Here is a 25,194-nt window from a genome sequence, read left to right as displayed (position 1 = left end):
GAATTACAGACCAGTCAGTCTCACCTCTGTGCCTGGCAAAATCTTGGAGCAGATTCTCCTGGAAGGCATGCTAAGGCACATGAAAATCAACAAGGTGCTTGGTGACAGCCAGCATGGCTTCACTAAGGGGAAATCCTGCCTGACCAATTTGGTGGCTTTCTATAATGGGGCTATGGAACTGATGGACAGGGGTAGAGCAGTTGACGTCATCTATCTGGACTTGTGCAAAGCGTGTGATGTGGTGCCACACGACATCCTTGTCTCTAAATTGGAGAAACATCAGTTTGATAGGTGGACCACTAGGTGGATAAAGAACTGGCTGCATGGCCACACACAGAGTTGTGGTCAACAGCTCAGTGGCAAGCTGGAGACCAGTAACAAGTGGTGTCCCTCAGGGATTGTTGTTGGGACAGATCTTGTTCAACATCTTTTTTGGTGACATGGACAGTGGGATTGAGTGTGCCCTCAGCAAGTTTGCTGATGACACTGAGCTGTGTGGTTCAGTTGAGGGAAGTGTGGTTCAGGCTGCAGGGAAGGAATGCCATCCAGAGGGACCTTGACATGCTTGTGAGGTGGGCTGATGCCAACCTCATGAAATTTAACCATGCCAAGTGCAAGGTCCTACACCTGGGTCGGAGCAACCCCAGGCACAGCTACAGGTTGGGCAGAGAAGAGAGTCAGAGCAGCCCTGTGGAGAAGGACTTGGGGGTGTTGGCTGATGAGAAACTGAGCATCAGCCTGCTTCTGTGTGCGCTCACAGCCCAGAAAGGCAACCGTATCCTGGGCAGCATCAAAAGGAGCGTGACCAGCAGCTCGAAGAAGGTGATCCTGCCCCTCTATTCTGCTCTTGTGAGGCCTCACTTGGCATATTGTGTGCAGTTCTGGTGTCTTCAACAGAAAAAGGGCATGGAACTGTTGGAACAAATCCAGAGGAGGGTCATGAGGATGATCAGGGGACTGGAGCAGCTCCTGTATGAAGACAGGCTGAGAAAGTTGGGGCTCTTCAGCCTGGAGAAGAGAAGGCTGCGTGGAGACCTCATAGCAGCCTTCCAGTATCTGAAAGGGGCCTATAAGGATGCTGGGGAGGGACTGTTCATTAGGGACTGTAGTGGTAGGACAGGGGGTAATGGGTTAAAACTTAAACAGGGGAAGTTTAGATTGGATATAAGGAAGAAGTTCTTTACTCTGTGGGTGCTGAGGCACTGGAATTGGTTGACCAGGGATGTTGTGAATGCTCCATCCCTGGTGGTGTTCAAGGCCAAGTTGGATGAAGCCTTGGGTGGCATGTTTTAGTGTGAGGTGTCCTTGCCCATGGCAGGGGGGTTGGAACTAGATGATCTTAAGGTCCTTTCCAACCCTAACTATTCTATGATTCTGTGTGCTGTCACCTTGATTTTATTGTAAAATCCTGATAAATGAACTGGGATGTTGTCCTGGGTTCAGCAGTAGCTGCTGTGCCTGGAGCTCGAGTAGCTGCGCTGACTGTTGCTTTGCCCTCAGATCTGCCGACATTCTTTTCCTTTTGAAGGTGCTGGATAGTGTTGAACAAGGCCCTGTAAGCATAGGCCAAGCCCCAGCACATTGCCATGATTTGTCCATCTCTGGTATGGCCAGAATGACCACACACCTCATTTAAGTGTTTTACTGATTCTTCCGGATTTTGCAGTTGTTCCGGTAGTGAAATTCCAAAGCACTGGAGGGGCCCACTGACCTAGATACTTGCCCATACTATCCCACACACCCTGCCACTCATGGCTGTCCAGCCTCAGGGAAAATCTCTTGGTCCTCCTACATCGTCGTTTGACCCCAGACAAGACCCAAATCTGACTCTACTTAACTCTTGAAATCATTCATGGGCAAAACACACCCTGTATGCATGCTAGCACGGTGATTCCCATCACGATCAGCAAGCAAGTCTCAACAGCATTAAAAGGCCATTCAAAAACTTCAAAACTCTCAAATGTAAATGGTCTGGGGGGAGGACTAGGAGGGTAAAAGGATGTCTCCTTCACAGGTTGAGCACCTGAGAAGGAGAAAAAATTGCTAAGCACATCTACTATATACCTCCCAAAGTATAAAGGTGGTGACCACACTGGGAACATAAGCCAGATCAGTTTCATGATCAATGATTCTATTGTATTACAAGTCATTACCATAACGTACAATGAGACAAAAACCTTAGCCCAAGCCCCACACTTGAAAAACACTAATACAGCAAATACTGGATGGAAGTAAGATACGATATACTGAAACTGTGAGATCAAGAGGAACAACCTTGAGAGCCAGTAATCAGCATTGTGACGAGTGACTATTAATCCGGTCAGATCTGTTGTTATCTCAACCCCTCGTGCCCCATGTTGGGCACCAAAAAGAACTGTCGTGGTTTAAACACTAGCCAGACAGCTTGTTCACTCACTCCCAGTGAGTGGTGCTGGGCTGACAGCAATCGAGGTCCCCCCCCCCCCCCCCCCAGGCCTCTCCCCTTCCCTGCTCCCGGAGGAACGGGGAGGAGGACCGAAAGAGTGCAACTCCCACGGGTTGAGACAAGAACAGTCCAGCAACCAATGTACAACACAAATCACCACTGCTACCACCAACGGCAACAATGATAAGAGAAAACAACAAGGGAAGAGAATACGATACCACCGGCCAAGAAACGAGTCCCACCCGGAACCCGTGTCCTTCCGGGTAACTCCCAGTTACCCCCCACGCCGGGCATGACGTGCTGTGGTATGGAATACCTCTTTGGCTAGCCTGGGGCAGGCACCCCGTCTGATTCCCCACGGCTTCCCCTCCTCCGTGGCAGAGCATGAGGCTCACAGAGTCCTTGGTCAGGGTAAACATCACTTAGCAACAACTGAAAACATCAGTATCACCAACACTGTTCTCAGGCTGGAAGTCAAAACACAGAACTGCACCAGCTACCACGAAGGAGAAACATGACTGCTACTGCTGAACCCAGGACAGATGTGAAGGGAAAAAATGCTCACAGTGCCTTAAACTCAGCTCTTCGCTGAACTGTATTCTACATGAAGCAAGCTTCAGCATTTAAACTGCCTGGGATAGCTTGCAGTTTGTGTTTGCTTACTGAAGGCTGCTGGCACAAAGGCCGTATACACCCTGAAGCAGGTAATTCTGCAGGGATCTGGGAAGTCTGAAGTTTCACCCCTTGAGTCCTGTGTGTGACTAGTGATGCTGAAGTGCATTATCTTGGCTTGAAATGTGCTGCCCAGGAACAGCAGCTACTCATGAGAATTGTAGTGCTTTTCCTCTGTGCTACCCGCAGTTGGCAAAACTGTTTGTCAAGGAGTGTCTCATCAGCGCTGACACACAGGAGTTGGTACCAGTGGTTGTAACAGCCCAGCTGGCAGCACTTGATCTTGCTACTTCAGATTACACTGATGCTAGAGATGTGGTGTTCACCTCCAGTACCAGGTTTAACCTTGGTGATGTTATTTTTGGCTTTGAACAAGTTTTCTTTCTCAGCCTCTTACCAGTTAGTTATTTTTCTGCCACAGCTTCAGTTTGCTGGAGGTTTGGGAGGGATAGGTAGAGTTTAGCAATGAAGGATTTAAATGCTTTGAAGTAAATTGAGAGGAGATGACTTGTTACTTAGGATATATTCTGCATAAGCCTTTGAGTATGTTTGCACAAGCAGTGTTCCCTCTTTCTCTTGCTAGTGGTAAGCCTACTTGTGTTCAGGATGTTTTTTCTTCAGGATGTATGTAATTACTCAGGTGTCTCAAAGTGCCTAAATCAACTGAGATGTGCGTGGGCCTGGAGGAAATCTGCCAGTTTCTTGGCAGACAGAGCTGAATGGGTTCGGTGTGGTTTAGGCAACAAGCACCAAGTGCTGGATTACTTGTGAGCTTTATCAGAGACAGTAAAACATCTCTTGTTGTCTTGAGGCTTTTGCTGCTCCCACATGTAGGCAGATTGGTTTAAAATTAGCTGGAAAACTAATTAAGCATAGCTAAGCCTGCTGGAGGCATGTGGCAAGGTTCCTGGCCCTTGGAGAGCATTTCCTGGATGGCTTAGTGAAATTCATCTGTGGGGTGGAGGGAAGTACATCAGGGGGCACTGGGTGGATCATGCGAGTAACTGGTGTGTAATTCTGCTGCATCCTGGCAGGAGCCCTGGGAATGAGAGGCTGAGGGCACTGGGTACCAGTGACTGGGCTAGCTTGATGGTATGTGGAGCTGTGAGTGTGGTGTGATCCTAATTGCTGCTAATCCCTCACCAGGGATCCCTTGGCTTTGCCTGAGACAGCCTGGGAGCAAGTGGGGATGGCTGAGGTGTAGGAGTGGTGAAGGGAGATGGAGGCAGCTCAGCCTAGGTGAAGGGCAGTAGGAACAGTGAGGTATGTAAATAGTGATGGTGAGTGAGGAAGGGGAGATGGCCTGCATGCCTGCTGGGGTGAGACAGGAGCATGGGCCTTGAGTTAGTTGACTGAATTTAGGTAAGACACTAGAATTGTATCATAGAATCATAGAATGGTTTGGGTTGGAAGGGACCTTAAATCTCACCCAGTTCCAACTCACTTCCACAGGCAGGGACACCTTCCACTAGACCAGGTTGCTCCAAGCCCTGTCCAACCTGGCCCTGAACACTGCCAGGGATGGGGCAGCCACAGCTTCTCTGGGCAACCTGTGCCAGTGATTTGAGCCTTGAAACTTCCAGAGCAAGGCTGCTGAAAGAGCATAGGAATCCCAGAGAGATTTTCTGGGAATAACATGACCTTGTGCTGTGACACAAATTGTGAAGAAGGGAAAGGGCCTCAAGGCTATGGGTTTAGGAAGCTGGGTTTGTTTTGGCCACACTTCAAGCTGTGTGATTCTGCTGCTGTGGTTCTTCCTGCTGAGAGCAGATATCTGTCCTGGAAAAGCCAAAGGAGAAATGTACAGTCTAGTTTGTCTTCTCAGGCATATTTCTTCTCTGCAGAAACTTCTAACAGACTTCCTACTTAAGGAGTCACTGAAGTCCTGTTTGTCACCAAAGGCATGTTCCTGTCCTCAACTTGTGAAACATAAATCTCATGAGAATGAGATTGCTGCTGAGCAGATAAGCTGGGGAGGGGGGATGTGAAGGGGGAATGTGTCTGTCTGGGGGAAGGTGTCTGTCTGCATGTTTTCGTCAGTCAAGTTGCCAAACATGCCAACTGCACCTCCAGCACTGCATCCCAGCCTGTGCTTCCTAAGAATAGCTCTTGAAATGTCTGCTCGTATTTATGTTGCTTGAATATCAAATTGAGTGATACCATAGAGGTAACCCAGACCTGGTGCTCAGTCAGGGTCACAAACCTGCAGTGAGGGGCTAGAAGTCAGTTAATGCTCAGCTGCCTGCCCAGGAGGGTTGGGAAATGCTGGGATGTGCTGCTCCTAGGCCTGTGTCTTGTGTCTGCTTGGTGGCCTGTGCTGCGGAAGGACCTCCCAGTTTTCCTGTATTAGCACTGAAAATTGTGTTTGTTGCTGTTCCAGTCTGGGTTTGGCAGTGCAGAAACAGCCACTGCTCTTCCCGGCTCTAACTCTGCTGCCCTGGCCAGTCTCAGAGGTGAAAAGCCTGAGCTGGCCTGTGCCTGATAGTTTAGTTTTACAGGTTTTGGAGGTTGTTATGGGTAATACTGGCAGGGAAGAGAAGAAATGGGGTTGGTTTCAGGAGAATTCTGTAGAAAACCATGTGAGACTTCATTGTTCACAAAAGCCTCATGGGTGGTTTACTTCCCAGGTGAGAGCCTGTTAAAATCTCACCATTCACAAATAGGAGTTTGAATTTATTTGCTGTTGACCATCCAAGCTGTCACAGCTGTATTTTTTAACTGCGAGAAATAAGCTCTCCTCAAAGTTGAGACTCTTCAACTCAAGATCCCCTCTGCTGGGTTTTGGCAAGGACAACGCAGGGCGCGTGGCTGTGGTCTCCATGGGACTGACCAGGGCTTTGTGAGCACTGGATTCAGGGGTGAGATGAGAGCTTTGGCCTTGCCCTCCTGCCACCCAGGGCTGAGCTGCTGCCTTAGCCTGGCGTGGTGCTGGGCCCATCCTGCTGATGGAGCAGAAAGCAGTGTGGTACCTGGAGGCTATCGCAGGAAGCAGCTGCAGGGTAACACTGAGTGTTTGGGGTCAGTGCAGCATGAAGATTAATGGTGCTGTGATGTACCTCTGCTCTGGATAGTGTGGGGAAAAACAACCCCAGTTACAGGACGATCCCCAGCAAGAGGGTGAGCACATGGTGTGCGTGTATGGCCTTCAGATAACGCCTTACACAGCAAGTACTTATCAAAACATCTTCCAGTGTCCCCTTTGCAAGCACTATGCACCAACTTGGGCACTTTACCTTTCTCTGGCATTTCAAGTCTACCCTGCTTCCTGCTAGCTGAATTTAACCATTCTATAGGGCTTTTAAATCTGACCTGTCTCCTGCTGGCCTGACCTTGCACTGGGAGGAGGAGGCTGCTGTGGCCCTACTGCTCTTGCCTCTGCCTGGTTACTCCAGGGCAGGGATTCTTGTAGCACCTCCATATTTCACATGCTTTTGTTATTGTAGGCAGGAAGTTTCCAGCCTTCCTGTTCCCCCTGGAGGTCAATACCCTGCAGTCCCCTGTCCTCCCTTGCTCTCACCTCAGGTCATCCCAGCAGCAGCTTCTCAAGTGGTGATGGGGCAGGGAAGCTGGCCTGTAAGGGGCTGCCAATGCACTAGATCTATCAGGACCAGCACACTGGGTCTGGGTTCTCAGGCTTTCTGCCTGTATCTACTCTGTGACGCCAGTGACAAACACCCCTGTACCAGACTGCTCTGGTTCTCGCTTTCTTTCATGCTGGTATGAATTGCTGCTCTGGGCAAGGGGGTGGCTGTGTCTTCCTGGGTCCTTCTCTGCTTTCCTTTACAGTGACTGAGACCAGCCTTGGTGGGGCTACTTCCCTGATGCAGTGTCTCCTCTGGATCTATTCCAATAAAACTCAAAACTTCGCAGCACACCTGAGTTTGTATCACCATCACTGGTGCTAATGATGCTGGCAGATGTGCTTGTGTGACACCCATCAGAACCCTCTCTCTGCCAGCTTAAGTGCTTCACTGGCTCAGTGCTGGTGGCACCCACTCCTACTGTGACCCCAGCTCTTGGCCACTGCACATCACTTAAACTGTGATCTGTGGGGAGGGCTGGGCATGTGTGAGGCTTCAGCTGAAGAAGAGCAGAAGCTAGAATTGTTACAAGGTTAAAGCCTCTTGAATTGCAGTATTTTTTACGAGGTCTGCCTTTGCAGTTTCCCTGAAAAGTGGCCTCTTAGCAAGGGCTGTGTGGATGCCACAGTAGCTGAAGTGATAGCACTGGGCTGCCATGCAGAGGCTCTGCTGGTCAGGCACCTGCTACCTTTATCCATGCTTCCAAATACTAAGTTATAGAAATCCCATCCTGGTTCCAACCCTCTGCCATGGGCAGGGACACCTTCCACTAGACCAGGTCGCTCCAAGCCCTGTCCAACACTGCCAGGGATGGGGCAGCCACAGCTTCTCTGGGCAACCTGTGCCAGGGCCTCACCACCCTCACAGGGAAGAACTTTTGCCTAAGATCTCATCTCAGTCTCCCCTCTGTCAGGTTAAAGCCATTCCCCTTGTCCTGTCCCTACAGGCCCTTGTCAAATGTCCTTGTTCATTGACTGTCGCAGCAGGCAGGCTGTCCTGGGCCACTTGCCTGGATGAGGTTGTGGCAGCCGCTGGGCAGGTCAGTGGCCGTGAGTGCCCTGCGGGTACCTGAGGCCGTTCACGTCTCAACTCCGGACGCAAACAGCGCAGCAGGGCGGGGACCAGACAGCGGGGCTCGGAGGAAGTGTCCTCACCCAGAGCAGGGAGCACGAAGCATCTGCTAGGGTGAAGAGGGTGGCTGGCACCTCATCTTATTTGGGGCTCAAGTGTGCCCCTGCAGTGCTGCAAGATCTCACCCTTCCTCCTCTGTCAGTCCTTGCTGGCTGAATGGTTCACAGGACATGCTGCTGCAAGTCTTCTTTATGAAATGAGCCTACCCTGTTTTATTCTGCAGCTTGTTCTGGGATGGGCCCCTGCAAGACAACAGGGTGCCAGGGGACTGTGGGTGAGTGAGGAGTGCATGTAAACCTGGTTTCTAATGTCTCCCAAGTAGCAGCAGAGAGGCTAGGTGCATGAAGGGCTCCAGCTTAGTGGGTTCTTCCCCATCCTGAATGTGCCAAACCAAAGATGGCCCAAAAATCCAGCCAAGAGGCTGAGAGCTCCCAAGTCCTGTGGTCCTGGGGCTCTCTAGAGATGTTGGATATGTGCATTCACCCAGCAGCAGTAGCAGGAGGAGACCCCTTCCCAGGAGCACACCTCAATTTCCTCACAGTGGAAGGGGAAGCAGTGGATAACAGAGGTACCATTCAAACAGGGCTTTGCTGGGAAAAACAAAATCTTCCCTGTGAGGGCACAGGGTGCCCAGAGAAGCTGTGGCTGCCCCATCCCTGACAGCGTTCAAGGCCAGGCTGGACAGGGCTTGGAGCATCCCGCTCCAGTGGAAGGTGTCCTTGCCTGTGGCAGGCGTTGGAACTGGATGAGCTTTAATGTCCCTTCCAACCCAAACCAGTCTTGGATTCTATGAAGTTACTGCAGGAATGCAAACTACAGAATATTTCTGTATGAAGAGCAAATGATGAACTAGCTGGAGGCAGAGCATGAGGCTCCCTTCATCCCCTTCTAATCTCCATCCCCCTGCAGCTTTCTCTACTTGCTTTGATGCGTGCATGTCCTGAGCTAAAACAGTCTTGGCAGGAGCCAAGTCCTGCAGCCCAAGTGCCTGCTGTGGGAGGAAGGCAGCGTGTGTCTTGAAGAGTGTTAAGGAAACTATAGGAACATTAGGAAATGTGTGATGAGTTTTGATAACTGGAGGAAGGAGGTCATGTCCTGCTTTGAATGAGCACTGCTCGGAGGTATGAAAGCAGCCTTTGCCACGGTCAAGAAGCAGTCGATCTCGTCGGTGCTCTCTGCTCTGGCTGGAGCTCTGGGCTGGCAGGATGAGGCTGGGGACCTTCAGGATCTTACTAGTGCTTGTCCACGTGTCAGCAGCCTGTGAGTTCGGGCCCTTCCCTTACAGTGTCACAGGGATCGTCTGCAGGATGACCAAGCCCGCTGCGTTGCTGCGTAAGTACCTGCTGTACAGGCTGCACTTCCCCACTCCCAACTGCAAGTTAGTGATAGAGCAGTCAAGGAAGTGTGTTTCTTGCTTACCTGGCTCTTGTGGAAACTGTTTATCCCACAAGATGTATTAATACCTGCCTGGGAGCACTGGTTAAAGCATGGGCACCTGAACTCAATAGGCACAACTTCTCAAAGGAGCTAGAAAATAATCCCCAAGCCCTCTCCACAGCCCAAACTTTTACCAATGTTAGTCACTGGGAGCTGGTGTGATGGAAGACCTAGAGCAAATGTGTGTTTGATTTCTCACTTCACTTGGGGCAGGAGTACAGAAGGGGAGAAACAAGAGTTCTCTGCTACTGGGGTTTCTGTGCAAGGCTCTGGGGGTTCTGCAGGTGGAAGAAGAATAATCAGAGCTCGTGCAAAGAGTGGGAGCAGCTCTGTCCTATCCCCTCCAACAGTGGGACATATAGGGAAGGATGCTCGGCTGAACTCAGAGAGGGTATTTCTGCAAGGAAAAAGTCCAGTACAGGCTCGTGCCTGATGCCAAGCTGGAATTGGATGGATAACATTACAAAAATGGGTACAGAAACTTGAATCTCAGAAGTTTTCCTCTGGAGACCCAACAGCTGGCTACAATACAAGCAAACAGCAACAGAGCAGAGCACCAGAGTGAAAAAGTCAACAGTCTGTGCAGTGTAAGTCTGCCCTAAGGTGCAAGTGAGGTGTGTGAAAGCTGGGCTTGATTCCCTGGGAACAGCCTGGCTGGTCACTGTCCAGCCCACATGTGGCTATCGCCAGCTGCCACCAGCTCTTAAAGTCAGGTTTGTTGTTGGTTTTGTGTTTATTATGCTCTGAAACTACTCCTCGTGCTTCCTTAATCTAATGGGAATGCCTTGATTGAAACTCTCCTGTAGAGCTTTAACCCAAGGTGCTGACTCGGCTTTGCAGCCAGGACAGGTTGCAGTTTGATATCTTTGCCCTTTTGTTCCAACAGTGAATCAGGAAACAGCACAGGTCATTCAAGCAGCATTCAGAAATGCCAAGTTCCCAAATATCACTGGGGAAAGGTCCATGCGGCTCCTCGGCAAGGTGGCTTATGGGCTGACCAAGTGAGTGTCTCTGCATCACCATGCCAGCATAGGTGCGGGCTGACGGAGGGGACCAGAACTGGCCTCGGGGGGATCTTTGATCCAGCAATTCCTGGTGAAAGCAAAGGTCTGAACTGGGACAGATCCACTTTCTGATCTGCACCTTGCAGACAATTTGGATGTTGAGGTTCAGGCTGCTGATTTGGGTTAACAAATGCACTGATGCAAACACAGGATGGATTTCCTGCTGTGTCTGCTGTGAACAGAGAGCAGTGCAATGAAACATGCTGAGAGAGCTGGGCTTGCACAGCCTGAACAGCATCTGCTCCAGGGTGACCTTAGAGCAGCTTCCAGTGCCTAAAGGGTCTACAAGAAACCTGGAGAGGAGCTTTGGACAAGGACCTGTAGGGACAGGACAAGGGGAATGGCTTTAACCTGACAGAGGGGACACTGAGATGAGCTCTTAGGCAGAAGTTCTTCCATGTGAGGGTGGTGAGGCCCTGGCACAGGCTGCCCAGAGAAGCTGTGCCTGCCCCATCCCTGGCAGTGTCCAAGGCCAGCTTGGACGGGGCTTGGAGCAACCTGGTCTAGTGGAAGGTGTCCCTGCCCGTGATAGGGGGCTGGAACTGGATGAGCTTTATGGTCCCTTTCAACACAAACCAGGACGGGATTCTGTGAAAACAGGGCTGTTTCTGCAGCGCAGTGCTCTGTTTCCTGTTTAAAGCATTCCCCTTGCTTCACCCCTGACTATCGACAGGGAGCAGCAGCGCACCCAGGCTGAGCAAAATCACTGTCGTACCTGTGCGTGGCGCTACCCCTGTTATTTGCAAAAGCTTCCAAGGGTTGCCAGAGGCCCCTTAGGGACCCCCAGTCCTCATTAGCAGACCTGTCTCACCTGGTCACAGAAAGCAGCCTTGGGGATGGTGACAAACCAGGTTTTTGTTGTTTCTAGCATACAGGTAAATGACTTATCCATCGAGCAGAGTGAGGTGGAGCTCAAGGAGAACGATGCCATTCACATTGCCATTAAAAATGTGACAGCCTTCTTCAAAGGGACCCTGAACTACGGCTATGCTGGGACCTGGTTGTAAGTACCAGGGGGCTGGTTGCTGCCGGGCGCCACACCCCCTCTCATGCTGCTACCCACAGGCATGTGTCACCGTTGAGGGGCTGCACTCCTCTGGCTCTCTTGGATGGCAATGCTGCTTATGCCTACATGAGAAAAGATTTTATACACTAGCAGTGTTGCTCAGCCCTATCACTGCTCTTCTCATTCTGCTTTCTGCCTTTCTGTCCTTATCATCACCCCCTGCTTGAGGAGACAAATGACCAAAGCATAAAAGTTCTTCCCTCCCCTTTGCTGCTCTATGTACTTTGAGTGGTGGAAAAAAGAGGTTTAATGCTCCTGGTCCGAGTGCTGCTAAGGCAGTGGTTTGCAACGATTTGAAACCAGAGTATCTGAATGTGCTGCTGCATGTTGGGGTTTTACACTAATGTGACTGATGTGAAAAGTGTTACAAACCCCACCCTGCGGCTGTCAGGGGATCAGGGAGAAGATGCATCCCGTTTAGCATTCAGGTTGCTAAATGTTCTCTCTTCTGCCATTACAGTTTGCAGCTTTTTCATTCAGTTGATTTTGAAATCGAGTCTTCCATTGACCTCCAGATAAACATTAAGCTGAGTAAGTAACAGCTGGGGATTGCAGACTGCAAGGGTCTTGGTGTGTGTGCTTCCTCCAGAGTAACAGGAAGGTCTGGGCGATTGGCTCTGCTCACCTCTGTGGGGAACGGGTCACAGCTGGAGTCTCAAGTGGGTCTCTCGTCATCCTGTGTACACAGGACAGGAGACGACATGGCCCTCAGCTCGTAATTTTAATGGATCAAGCAGAAGCAGCTGGTATAAAAAATTTCTGCAAAGCCTATTTCTTGAGAAAGTCAGTAGACCTAGACTAGAAAGGGACAGAGGCAAACCTCCACAAAGGATGAGAGGAATGTGGGTTATCACATGGGCCTCAAAATACATTTTCCTGGTAAGGTCCAGGGGGAGAGCAGCGTGAAGGTCTTGATGACAGTATACTGCAATTTTCTAATGTTTTGCACTACACTGCAAATTCCCTCCCTGCTCTAGTCTGTGGGTTGTACATACTTGCCATGTTCTCTTGGGTTATGTTAGGAAACAACAAAAGAGCTGGTATCCAAATGAAGTGCGAAGAAGGGTGCTTGGTAAACCAGCTCAGCAGTTTACCCTCCATCCAGGTCCAAGGTACCTCATTAGGTCCAGCTTTGCAGGGTCCTGTATCTTTTGGAAACATGGCCTGGGAGGTGTGGGGGACATTGGCTGCCCCTCTGCAGTGATGCCCTGCTCCAGGTCTGCAGGGTCTGCAAAGTGCACTTGTCCTCCTTGTCTTGGTAGCAAATCAGCTATTTTTTCTTTTCTTTCGTCCCATGCAGTGTGCCAGAAGGACCAAGTGGCTGCTGATGCCTCGGACTGCTACCTGACTTTCCACAAACTCATGCTTCACCTGCAAGGAGACAAGGAGTGAGTCTGTTCCCCTTCAAAATCAGGCTTCACTTGCCCGGCTGCTGGTCCCCATGTGCTTCAGCCCAAGCAACACTCACCCTGGGGTGAGTGATCCCTGACCATGCTCATGTTATGTGCAGACCGGGCTGGCTGAAGCAGCTCTTCACGGATTTCATCTCTTTCACTTTGAAGTTTGTTCTCAAGAGTGAGGTAAGATCAGACACTGGCTGTGGATGGAGGAAAGGTCAGTTTGCCACACACTCCTCTGCTCACATATGCACACAACATAATGGGAATAGCATTTTAGTGTTTGCAAAAATAAGACAAATAAATAGAATCCACAAAACCTGCTGCCACCCCAGCTTGGATGGGGTCAGAGGTTGTAATGATGCTGGAATCTTGGATGTTGCTGGACTGAAAAACAGCCCTCAGGTCTCACCATGAGGCCCAGCTCTGCTCCACAACCTGAAGTCCTAACCCCCTTCTTTTCCTCTTGTAGGTGTGCAACGAAATCAATTTTCTTGCCCAGGTGCTGGCAAATTTTGTACATGATTTAGCAGGTAAACGTCCTTGGGTTTTCTGCTTTCTTTTTCAGGAGCCCCAGCAGGGCAATAGCTACATCCATCAAAAAAATCCTTTGAAACTGTATGTGGGATCCCAAGCCCTCAGACAAAGGCAAAATAAACCTTAGCAACGTTTTGGTTTGAATTTTTCTGTATCAGGTTGATTTATAAGGGTGATTGCCCTGGTTGAAAGACATGAAATACCTCAGTTCATGAATGAGGTATTTCTCCTTCATCATGTAATGACCAGAGGTGTGGAACAACTGCAGAAGGACTGATGTTAGCTAGCACAGGAACATGCATTGGAGTATTGAGGCTGAGATATTACAGCATCTGTATATGCCTGCTGATGATTTTCCCATGGTTCCCAGTCCCAAATATCAGGGAAAAGGACGTGGAATGTGAAAAAAAAAAAAAGGAATGTAAAACTGAGAGTAGTTTCCACCATTTCCAAGTGAGTCATTGGGCAGTAGCAGGACCCAGCACTAGCACCCAAATGAATGGGGTCCCTCAGTCCCATCATAGAATCCTAGAATGGAAAAGTTCCAACCCCCTGCCATGGACAGGGACACCTTCCACTAGAGCAGGTTGCTCCAAGCCCTGTCCGACCTGGCCTTACACACTGGCAGGGATGGAGCATTCATAACTTCCTAGGGCATCTTGTTCCAATGTCTCACCACTCCCATAGTAAAAAAATTCTTCAGTATACATAAATCTCCCCTGTTTAAGTTTAAACCCATTGCCCCTTGTCCTGTCACTACAGTCCCTGATGAAGAGACATCTCCATGTCCTTTTGTAACTCCCAATCACCTTCTGCAGCAAGTCCTAGAAGTGACTGCCACATGCTGTGCCCACAGTCACATTGTGGTGTGAGGTTTTGGTGTTTTCTTCCTGCAGAAAATTTTGTCCGGGATGAAGGTATCAGCGTCGATATCTCCCTTGCATCAGTTCCTTTAATAAAAGCAAATTACCTAGAATCCCACCACAAGGTAAAGTAACCCATGCTGCTCAGAGACCAAAGGTTTTCTGGGGATGATGTTTGCAGGAGGGCTGCGAGTGGCTGGTCCCTTGCTGTCATGCAGAGCATGGGCTGTATCTGCATTTGCAGCATGGCCTGATGCCAGTCTTTTACCCGGGCACACAGCCTGTGCTCTGCTCCAGGTCCAGCCTTCACCTTGCAATGGAAATGCAGGTATTGACACCTTGCCCTGTCTGCCAGCTGCTTGAGGTGACTAACATGCTTGCTTCCCTTTAAAGGGCCTTGTCCTGTACAAGAACTACTCCGATGTCTTCACTGACTCTGTTTTCTCCCCGTCGTTGCTGACTGAGTCCCGGATGCTTTATTTCTGGCTGTCTGAACACATCCTCAACTCTCTGGCTTTGGCAGCTTTCTTAGACAAGCGCCTGGAATTGACCATCAGAGGAGAGGAGTTGCAGGTGATTTCAGGGGTGGTTCCCTCCTTACATCGCATTTTGGTGAGACAGTAAAAAATTCCCTAAATACTGTTTTTTTTTGGTGAGGGTTAGTTTCTGTAGAAGACAGAAATCTATAGTCAGTCACTACATGTGATCCTGGTCAGAAATTTGTGCCTTCTTAGCAAGAATATGCTACCACGCGGTGTTATACCTTAGAGCAGTAACACCAGCTGGTAGAAAACATGCCTTCTGAACTGCAAAGTGATGTGGTTCTCTGTGGGAGTACTGAGGTAGCCAAGGAGTGAGCTCAGGGGGAACTTAGCCATGCCTCTGACCTGGCCACAAGTCATTCTGGCCATCCAGCCTGCATCAGGGCTGACCATAACCTCTCTTGTGCCTTTCTGCAACCTGTTTCTGGTTTGTTTCTGAAGGCGCTGTTTGAAATGGAAGATACGGAAGCACGGCGGAATGTGGTGCAGATGGTAATTTTGGTCTTATTCAAAGTGGTTTATGTCAAATGAAGAACTTTTCAAATAGATTCTGATGCACTGTAACAACAGTGTCCTTCCCTTGACAACTTGAATCTTGGGTGGGCCTCATGGGGAAAACCAGGGACTGATGGAGAAACTGTGCCTTGCAAGGATTTCTTCACCCTCCAAGCTGGCACAGCTTCCCTCCAACCCAGCTGAATTACTGTGAGCTGGAGGAAAAACTGGGGACTACAGAAGGGATGCACTTCTGTGGCAAATTGGCATGAAACCGGGAAAAAGCCTGACTCTTCTGTTGCTCCTCACTTGACCAGATTTTTCAAGGCACCTCCTATAATGACTCTGTGGCCAGGGTATGGAGTCTTGCCCATCCCCAAATCTCTGTTCAGCCTGAAGGAACAGTCGTGAAGTCCTTGGTAGCAGTGGAGGTCAGCACCCTTCTCATGGGAGAAGAGTCCCTGATGGTTCTGTACATGGAGAAGGTCAGTTCTTGCTTCTCCTGACTGTGAAGACCTTGGGAGGGGTGGGTGGCTAAACCCTGGGAGGTGGAGAAAGCATATGGGTTACTTTTAACACTCCCATCTCTTCCCTCAACAACTAAAGGTGGGAACGATGACAGCAATCGTGCTGGCTCAGTGCCTTCCCCTATTAGGCTAGACCATCACTGGTGTGCAAGGTGGTAAAAGCAGCAGAAAGCTCTGATGAGCCCCCCTTAAGCTGTACCAGACACAGTGAAACCCTTTAGCTGAGGTATTTTAGGAGAGAATGAAGGCACCATGGGAATGTATTTATTTTGAAACTTCAGACTTCCTCATTCCCAAATTCTAGCTCTGGCCCCTGCTGAGAGGATGGTTCTCTCTGACATGAAGGTACCACTCTGGAGAATGCGAATCTCAAAATATAACCTTTTCCACTATATATGCCTGTATGAAAGTTCCTGCTTACACTGTGTTTTACACCAAACTCCTTTATACTGAATCTAAGCAGGCAGAAAAAAGAAATGCGAACAGCCTTGCTGTCATGGGTAACATCACAAGAAAGCAGTATGTCTGTCCAGCCTTGTAATTATGGGCTGGTATGGACACTAAACACTGCATAAAAACAAATCCCTGCCTGAGGGTAGACTGGCCTCTTCAATTTAAAGGCTTAAACTGTAATTGAGTACAGTTCTCTCCTGCCTTCTGCAAGCATCCCACACTAGCAGAATATTCCAGGGAAACGTTCATGGCTGGTCTTTCTGCTTCAGGTGATCTCTTGAAACTAATTTCTGGTAGGAAACTACTGAACTAGAGGTGGTGCCCAAAACCGTGCCTCTCAGGATGTGATCTGCTCCTGGCCTGCCAGCCTCCTGGATCACAAAATGCTCCTTTTAAATGAATGTTTGCATACAGGCAGAAGCAAGAAAACAATCCTAAATGGCCAGAATTCAGAGATTGCCTTCTTTTTTAGTGTGGTTATAAATGCAAACACTATAGGAAGGCTACTTGTAGTATCCGTGGCTGTTCTCTGCACATTCTATCTGATGATCTTTGTGTTGAACTGGATGGTCATTTGGAAACATCATCCTATATAACCATTTCCTTCCTGCATAAGCAGAGGATTTGGTTCACAAAATGGCAAAAGCATCAGTCCTGTGAATAAGCCAATATAGAACACCGCAGGCTGAGGCTGTGGGCATCAGGGAGGAGTTCACTGCCAATAGAGAAGGAAAATGAGGACCTGCTCTAGTAATATCTGGAGGTAAAGCCAGAAGGGTGTTGAACTCTGGGTCATAAAAAGTAAACCAAAATGACCAAATGCAACTTGCTGCTGTAAGGCAAGATAAGCTACGTCTCAACCCTGCTGTTCATCTTTGTGCAGGAAATCACAGTCACCATCCAAGCTGCCTATGCAGAAAAGAAACTAATTTTGCACCCTTTGGACTCCAGGTTGGTACTGTGGTCTCTGGCGGGGGCGGGGGTGGGGGTGGGGGGCGTGGTGGGCTGTTCTCTGCCTCTTTTAGCCTGTATCTGAGAGCAGCATAACGGGATCTCTGCAGCCCGCAATGATTTCCCCCCCTCCTTTTTGTCCTTCCCTTCAGGGTAGAGTTTAAAGTCTTTAACTGCACAGCTGATCCAAGTGAGGTAAGTCCTAAGAAAGTATTCTCCAGGCCACCTGTGGCAAAATGATGTATTTAAAACCTGTTGTTTATGAATTTTCTGGCTTTTAGAATGACCCATCCATAAGAAACTTCCTGCAGACAATGATCTCAGTTGTTGGGATCCCAGAAGTGATTTCAAGTGAGTTTTCCCTTTGGGGAAGTGCTGGCCTACTCCATTAAAGTGTCTCCTAAACCTAAGCGTGAAAAAATACATCAATAACCCTGACAGCTTTGGGGGACCACATTACTAAAGTAAATTTCTGCTGGATTCACTTGGGGAATTGGGAACCTTTTGTAAATGGCTGGGACAAAGGAAAAGTAAGTCTTCTGTCAGGCTGAAGGTTGTGGGGCATTGAGGCACAATTAGTTTTTGGCAAGAGGCAGAAAAGGTAGCAAACCAGGATGGCTGTACCTGTAACTGCATTGGTTTACTGATTCCATAGGGATCGAACCAGCTTTGACTTCACTGATGAACAGCAAAGGGCTTCATCTATTTGAGATCAGAAATCCTGAGATCATCACAAGAAAGGTAAGCAGAGTTTAGGAATACCTGGATCTCAAAGCCCTTCTTGGGAGTGTGACATAAACTAATATAATACTTTTCTCTTTTATCCTCCCTTTTTAGGGATACATAATTGTACAACTTGACTTTAGCTTCCCAAATCATTTGCTTCTTGATTTTCTTCAGAATACATTATAAAGCTGATCTCTTCTTAAAGGAGCCCAGGAACTTGTGTACAAACAGGAAGATCATGTGTGAACCAGTTAAAAGATGAGCTGATTTAAATGAGTTTCAGTTTAATTTTCTTTCCTTTTCATAATAAATGCTCCAGTTTTTGTGCAATTGTACTTCCGTGGAACCTTTCCTCTACAACAATCTTGAATTCTGCACTTCTATGCACATTACTTTTCCGGAATCTTTAAGGACTTGAGTGCTTAGGAGTAAGGCTTGGACTGTTGAAGTGCATGGGCTCTGGATTAGCACTCAGGGGAGGCAGCAGAAATGGGCTTTGCTTACCTTCTGGCATCTTTGTTATTACATTTTGGAAATGTAGCATCTTTTGTGTTGATCCTGGGTTTCATTTCTACTATGAGCCAAGAGGCTCCTGATTTTGACAACTCCAGTGACATTACCAAACTCCAAGTAAACTCAGAACCAGTTATACTAAAAGACCTGGGTGTAGCTGAAAAAATGTAAATGGATGTGAACTGACAGTGCAGTGCAGTACATTAACGGAGATCTCGCACCCTGGGTGCTTTTTTTACACAGCCTGTACTCTTTGTAGAGCTCCAGATAAACTGCGATGCCCATGTTGTTGAGACGATGGGAACAAACTTGAGAAAAGCAAATAAAATTATAAGGAAGCCAAAAAGATCAGAAGAGCAGGAGTCCAGTTAGACAGGAGGTTCCTCTTTCTTCCAACAATTTATTTGAAGTGCCTGTTATTTTCATGTACCAATTCATGCTTCCTTGTTTTATATTTGTCTCTTCACTTAGAAGAGATCTTAGACAGCACACCTAAGGCTGTAGCAGTGATCACGTTAACAAAGGCAGAGGATGATGTTCTCCTTCTACACTGTTGTGGTTTAAACCCAGCCAGACAACTCATTCACTCACTCCCCCCTCCCCTTCTTTCCCTCCCCCTACTCCCAGAGGGACGGAGAGGAGAATCGAAAAGAATGCAACTCCCATGGGTTGAGATAAGAACAGTTTAGTAACTAAGGTATAACACAGATCACTACTGCTACCACCAATAATGATAAAAGAAATAACAATGGAAGAGAATACAACACCTCAGCAACAGCCAACCGATAACTCGCCCCACCCCACCAGACCAAGCACCCACCGATACCTCCTCCAACCCTGCAGTCCCCCAGCCCTTCTGGCTAACTCTCAGTTACATCCTGGGCATGACGTGCTGTGGTATGGAATACCTCTTTGGTCAGTTTGGGTCAGGTGTCCTGTCTCTGCTTCCTCCTGGCTTCCCCTCCTCCCTGGCAGAGCATGAGGCTCACAAAGTCCTTGGCCAAACCAAAACATCCTTGTTATCAGCTCTGTTCCCAGGCCGAAAGTCAAAACACTGCACTGCACCAGCTACCCAGAAGGAGAAACATGACTGCTACTGCTGAACCCAGGACACACACAAACCTGTATTAAAGCTGGGGCTTCTGGAAAGAGTCCTATGAAGCTGGCAACAGGACAGCCTTGGTTTCTTGAGCTCCCGGGGCATGGTGGTTGCTCTCCCCACACTGCCATGGGTGTCCTCCCTGGGGAATGAGCCTCTGACCTCCCCAGCACTTCCTGCTTCCTACAACAGCTGTGTTTAACATCTGTTCAGTGGACTTGGTGCCAAGGCTGATGGAGGAGCAGACTATGGCACACGGAGTGGGCTGAGGTTACAGGTTGCTCCATGGCAGCCAAGGAAGCTTTATCTTGCTGAGTCTCAACCAGCTGTGTCCATGACACTGCAGCTTTCACAGTGACACCATAGCAGGGCCAGTGGTAGCCTTGAAGAAGCCCTGGTATAGCGGGCACCTTCTCACCTCTCTTCCCACCCTGTCCCCATGCTGTCTCTGCCGGCTTTTTCAGTACCAGCTAAAGGTTTGTCTGTGCTCCCTCTTGCTCTAAAGCCACCGATACTGAGGTGACACGTCCCCTCTCTGCATGGCAATGCCTGCTTAATTCTATGGGAACTGGCTTCTGTCAAGCCTGTCAAGTCCTCCTGACATTCCAGTGGAGTGACGAGCATTAATAAAAAAGAAATGGCAGGGAAAAAAACACCACCTTTTTTTTGCCCTTAGAGGTGCCTTGCCGTGCCAGCCAAAGACACCTGCTGGGGCCCGCTCAGTGGTGACCCACTGGGGCTGCACCAGCCGGCTGCCCTCGCACAGAGAGCAGGGGCTCTGCTGAGGGGGGAAGGAGGGAAGCGTCCAGCAGACCCCAGACGGTACCACCGCGAAACGGCGGCGCAGCGCCGGGCCGGGCAGACACTGAGCCCAGCCGCGCCTCGCCTTCGCCTCCACTACCTTCACCTCCGCCCCTCGCCGCACCCCCGCCCCGACATGACGGCACAGCCCCATGCCAGGAGCGGAGCTGAGGAAGGCGGCGGTCGCCGAGCCTGGCACGGAGCCGATGCCGTCAGGCTGCTTCTGTTTTGAAGTGGACCGCGCTGCCGCTGTGACCGACGGACAGCGCGCCGGTGAGTGCCGCGGCTGGAGCAGGAGCGCCCCGTGAGCGCTCAGAGTGCGGGGCGGGCTGGTGTGGCCGCGGTTTTTGCTTTTCCGCGTCCAGGGCTAAGGTTGGATGCGTTCATGGAGATGCCTTTTGCTCCCCGGTGCTGGGATCAAACCAGTGATTCAAAGAAATCAATTCACTTTGTTGGTGCCGGGAGCACGTGCGGTTCAAACCTCCGTACATGTCTCCAAAGCACAGTAAATTTCAGAGAGACTACGTTCTCATCCTGATACAATTTTATCTGAAGCATGCACACAGACAATTCAGTAAGTTATATAACTGTAGTTCTCTCCTCCTCCTGCACACTTGGGTTAGGGCTACAACAGTCTTTTGGTTACCTTTTAGCTTTAGTAGTATTATTTCTTTATTTGCTTATTTCTTTGTTCAAATTGTTAACATTAGGGATGTTAACATTAGGCTTTCCCTGCTTAGAAGCAGTTTACAGAAGTAGATTCAAGCCGTTTACAGGTCAAATTCTGATGCATTGTTTATCATGCCCACTCAGGGGCAGGTTCCAGCCCTCAGAGGGGTCCCGTGTTGAGTGAGCAGTCACATTTAGGTGCTAAGTCATACTCATGCAAAAAAGTAAAGTTATTTCAGCTAAGGCCTAATGGGTTGGTCTCACCAGTATCACAGCTTTTCCTAACTGAAGTGATGTATGGGAGCCTGTCAAGGATGATGTTGGGGATTTTTAGGCACAAAATTGCTCGTTTGGCCCTAAAGGAGTAGCACTGGTAGTGCAGTGACAACTTCTGGTCTGGTGGAAACACCATCCACCCACCGTCCCCTCCTTCCACCCCTGGCCCCCTTCATCCACCCCTCTGGTCCCTTTCATCCATGTCTGGTCCCCCTCCATTCACCCCTGTTCTCCTCCATCCACTCATTGGTCTGCTCCATCCACTCCTTGGTCCCCTCCAACCACCCCAGTTCTGTCCACCCATCGCCCAGTTCTCTCAGAGCTCCCCCATCCTCGGCACCCTACTCAAGGCCCGATAAGCCGAGCAGGTGTTTCTGTCTGGAGTTGTGGGCATTGCTGGACATTGCTTTTTTTTTTTTTGTGGTTGGGAACGGTGGGAATGCTGAGTTGGGGAGGTGAGGAGTGGTTTTCTAGTGTGTTTTAAGGGTGTTTCTACATCTGAAGGATGAGGCCAAGAGTCAAGGCTCAAAAGTTTCCTGGCTCTTCTTGGGAGGTTTTTATGCTTCATTTTGAGCTCAGAGGTGTTTTATTGTAGGTCACTGCCCATCATTTCTGATGGTCTTATTTAGCAGAGCAGTAGTAGCACAAGAGCTATGAGCAATGCCTGAGCTTTTATCTAACTTCTCAGTGTAGACTTCTTGAATAAGGGTCTTTCATCAGTTCACATGAAATTAATTCATAGTCTTTGTCTGAATGGCTTCCAGTGTTCATTGGCATGATTCAATATTTGTATTCAATATTAAGTAGTAGTGCTACATCACCAGGGGAATAAAGTCGGGTGTTGCTGTCTACAGGTTTCTGGGTATTTTTCTTGGCTGGGGAAATGTAAAATGAAAGTCCTTAAAGTTTGACTCATCAGGCTACTGGGAAATGAGGTGTTTTTTTTTTTTTTTTTTTTTTTTCTTTTTTGCCAGAAGCCATGCTATTTTGCAGTTTGTTAAAATTTGACATGTTTAAATCTTTTCTTTTTAAGTCTTCCATTGCTTCCTTTGTTTTTAATGTATGTGTCACTGTTAGCCTTCTTTATTTGTATAACTGGTAATATAAAATGCATTTCATAATAAAAGTTTTGAATGAAAACTTGCAGGGTCCTTTGGAGGACATTCAGAATTGAATTTTTGGATTTATGGGAATAGCCCGAGGAGAAAACTGATCCTGGTTAAGCCCAACTATTTTAGCATTTCACCAGGAACTTTGATGTTGTTTTTGTTAGAATAGTGAGTGATGGGCATTAGAGGCTTTTTACAAATTGCGGGGGTTTGCCCACATTTTGGTGGATCCCAGAGATGCCTCCCTTTTTACACAACACATCCTGAAAGCTTCATCTGGAATGGGAACCTGGAACAAGCCTTTCTTGCAGTGATACCCTGTTATAGCAGTATGTGGCAATGCTGTGTGATAACCAGCTTTGACATGGTTCTGACCTGAAGGATCAGAGATCAGTAAAAGAGCATCCAGTGTCACCAGCTTTGCTTTTGTGGGATGTCTGCTTGTCTTTTGGAGTGCAGGAACAGAAAAGACTGATGAGGTCCTTTCCACCCCGTCCTCTGCTGCAGCACTCAGTCAGCTCACATCCTTTTACTGCATTTATCTGGCTTAGTCTCATAAACATGCAAGGCTGTTCAAAGAGGCAGTAGAGAGAGGACAGAGAGTGGTGGGTTATGGTGAAGGAGTATCCTCTTAAACATAAGCAGGACAAACATCTTGAGCAATTTCAGCAAAACCTGAAGTGGGACTTTTTGCAAGGGTTTGTAGTAACCAGATGTCCGTATTTCAGTTGTAAAAGTTATCTTTCTCCTTCCTAGTAGCTGGTGCACTGCTGTGTTTTTTAGTCTGAGAACAGTGTTGGTAACACACCTATGTTTTGGTTGTTGCTCAGCAGCACTTGCCCTGACCAAGGACTTAGCCTCATGCTCTGCCAGTGAAGAGGGGCACAAAAAGCCAGGAGGAAGCAGAGACAGGACACCTGACCCAAACTAGCCAAAGGGGTATTCCATACCACAGCACATCATGACCAGTATATAAACTGGGGGAGTTACCTGGAAGGGCTAGATCACTGCTTGGGTCAGGCTGGGTGCTGCTCAGTGGGTGGTGAGCAATTGTACTGGGCATCACTTGGGTTTCTCGGGTTTTTCCCTTTCCCCTTTTAGTTTTATATTCTCTCCCCTTGTTATTTCCCTTATTATTATTATTAGTAATATTATTATTATTATTATATTATACTTTAGTTATTGGACTGTTCTTATCTCAACCCTTGGGGTATGCATTCTTTCATTTCTCCTCCCCATCTCGCCCAGAAAGGGGAGGAGAAAAGGGGGGGGGGGGCATGAGCGAGCAGCTGCATGGTTCTGAGTTATCAGCTGGGCTTAAACCAGGACACAAGACGAGGGGGGATGGCTTTAGACTGACATAGGGGAGATTGAGATGAGCTCTTAGGTAGAATTTTTTCCCTGTGAGGGTGCTGAGGGGCTGGCACAGGGTGCCCAGAGAAGCTGTGGTTGCCCCATCCCTGACAGTGTTCAGGCCAGGTTGGATGGACGGTGACACCAGGAAAGCTGTGATGCCTTTAAACTGCTCCTGTAAAGCATGTCTTCACTTGCATCTTAGGGCACAAGGCTCAGTCCTGCATTTTTATCACACCAGTAGTGGATCCTCAAATGTCCAGACTGTGGTCACTGCTGGTTTGAGTGGAAGTTGCTACCTAGAGATGAAAAGCTCCAGAGCTGACCCTGGGATCGAAGGCAAAGCTCTAGATCTGTGGTCTGTGTAATTGTCTATGTCCTTTTCTATCTGCATCCTGCTGTGTTACTATCCTTAGGCATCTACATGGAGTGAGACAACCTCATATGGGCATGCACCATGGGTTGGGGTGTGCTGAAGTGCTGCTGCTAGCAGTTCAGTTCTTCATCAGGGAATGGAGCAGAAGCTATCTTTGCACTTGGCAACTGACAGGAGGCTGACCACACAACAATGCAGGTAGGACACTGTAATTGCGCAGGTTTGCTGTGAGAAGGAAGTGAAAGTGAAGAGAGACTTTGACACCAAAGCAGAAACGAGTTGTTCATCCCCACAAAAGGAGCAGCAAGAACAGTTGTCTGAGCCCTTTGATGAGGGAAATATCTTGCTCTTAAAGTCTCTCCACATGCCTCCTGCTGCATGTGAAGCTTGTCATATGTGGCACGTGGCCACTGTAGTGATACAGATGTCAACAGAGCTTCTCTTTGGCTGATTCCAGAGAGACTGACTCCTGTTGCTTGCTCCTGCCCTTCGCAGTACTGCTGTGTTAGGCAGTGTGCAGGTAAGGACTGTGGTCCTTGCACTGTATCATGACTGGGCTGGGACTGTCCACATTACACTGTGAGAGTACGGCAACTAGGATATTCTGAGTTAGACCAGGGCTAGAAAAGCAGATCAAGTCATCAAGGGCTGTGCTGGCTGCTTCACAGCAGGGCTGCGTGTGTGAACATCTCTCACTTCTATGCCCATTGCTACCCTCTAACCACCATTTCAGACTGATGATCTAGACCTGGATGTAGTCAGTGCCCACTCCCAGCTAGTGGAGTTCCTCAGCCACCATCCTGTATGGCTGCTGACGACCTCCCAGCGCTTCCTCCCAGGACTGGCCCTGAATGGCCTGGATGGGTTCACCAACCACAAAGAAAAAGTCTCAGTGCTTCTTGACCTGCTGGAGGAGACTGGCCCTGCCACCTGGGAACAGTTTGTACAGGGCCTCTGCATGGAATGTGGCTTCCCCCTGGACCTGGAGACACAGCTCATGAGTTTGGCAGGGGAAGGTAATGGCCAGCTTTCTCTATCTCCAAAAACAGCCAATGCCTTGGCCCCCAGAGATAACAGACCAGGCTAGGCAGAGAGAACATCCGTGCCTCATTCACATGGTCAGTGCCTCAT

General features: G+C 48.8%; 1 protein-coding gene across 2 annotated transcripts; it reads left to right on the top strand.

Annotated features, from left to right (window-relative positions):
• The first annotated feature begins 8,918 nt into the window (after nucleotides 1-8,918).
• CETP (cholesteryl ester transfer protein) lies at nucleotides 8,919-18,423 on the top strand. 2 transcript variants are annotated; one of them, XM_057430421.1, is made up of 16 exons: nucleotides 8,921-9,141; nucleotides 10,133-10,247; nucleotides 11,179-11,313; nucleotides 11,837-11,907; nucleotides 12,677-12,764; nucleotides 12,887-12,956; nucleotides 13,246-13,306; nucleotides 14,207-14,298; nucleotides 14,567-14,746; nucleotides 15,157-15,207; nucleotides 15,528-15,695; nucleotides 17,074-17,141; nucleotides 17,294-17,336; nucleotides 17,423-17,492; nucleotides 17,797-17,882; nucleotides 17,979-18,423. In XM_057430421.1, exons 1-16 carry the CDS (start codon nucleotides 9,015-9,017, stop codon nucleotides 18,051-18,053), a joined length of 1,500 nt encoding a protein of 499 aa, XP_057286404.1. In that variant the 5' UTR covers nucleotides 8,921-9,014; the 3' UTR covers nucleotides 18,054-18,423. The 2 variants fall into 2 exon arrangements, with proteins under 2 accessions (XP_057286405.1, XP_057286404.1); XM_057430422.1 differs by lacking the exon at nucleotides 14,567-14,746 and having other exon boundaries at nucleotides 8,919-9,141.
• The last annotated feature ends 6,771 nt before the right edge of the window (nucleotides 18,424-25,194 follow it).

The sequence above is a fragment of the Pezoporus wallicus genome, unplaced genomic scaffold, assembly GCF_028554395.1.
Source record: "Pezoporus wallicus isolate ANWC-B61680 ecotype Strahan unplaced genomic scaffold, APGP_CSIRO_Pwel_v1 contig_3573, whole genome shotgun sequence".
Taxonomy (NCBI): Eukaryota; Metazoa; Chordata; class Aves; order Psittaciformes; family Psittacidae; genus Pezoporus; species Pezoporus wallicus.
Note: the sequence above shows the minus strand (reverse complement) of the source record. Positions and strands in the feature narration are given on the sequence as shown.

Excerpts from the sequence above, each read along its gene's own strand:
- CETP (XM_057430421.1), top strand. The coding sequence starts at position 9,015 with ATGAGGCTGGGGACCTTCAGGATCTTACTAGTGCTTGTCCACGTGTCA. Across the intron at positions 10,248-11,178 it reads GTGGCTTATGGGCTGACCAA|CATACAGGTAAATGACTTAT; the intron begins GTGAGTGTCTCT and ends TGTTGTTTCTAG. Across the intron at positions 17,493-17,796 it reads GATCCCAGAAGTGATTTCAA|GGATCGAACCAGCTTTGACT; the intron begins GTGAGTTTTCCC and ends CTGATTCCATAG.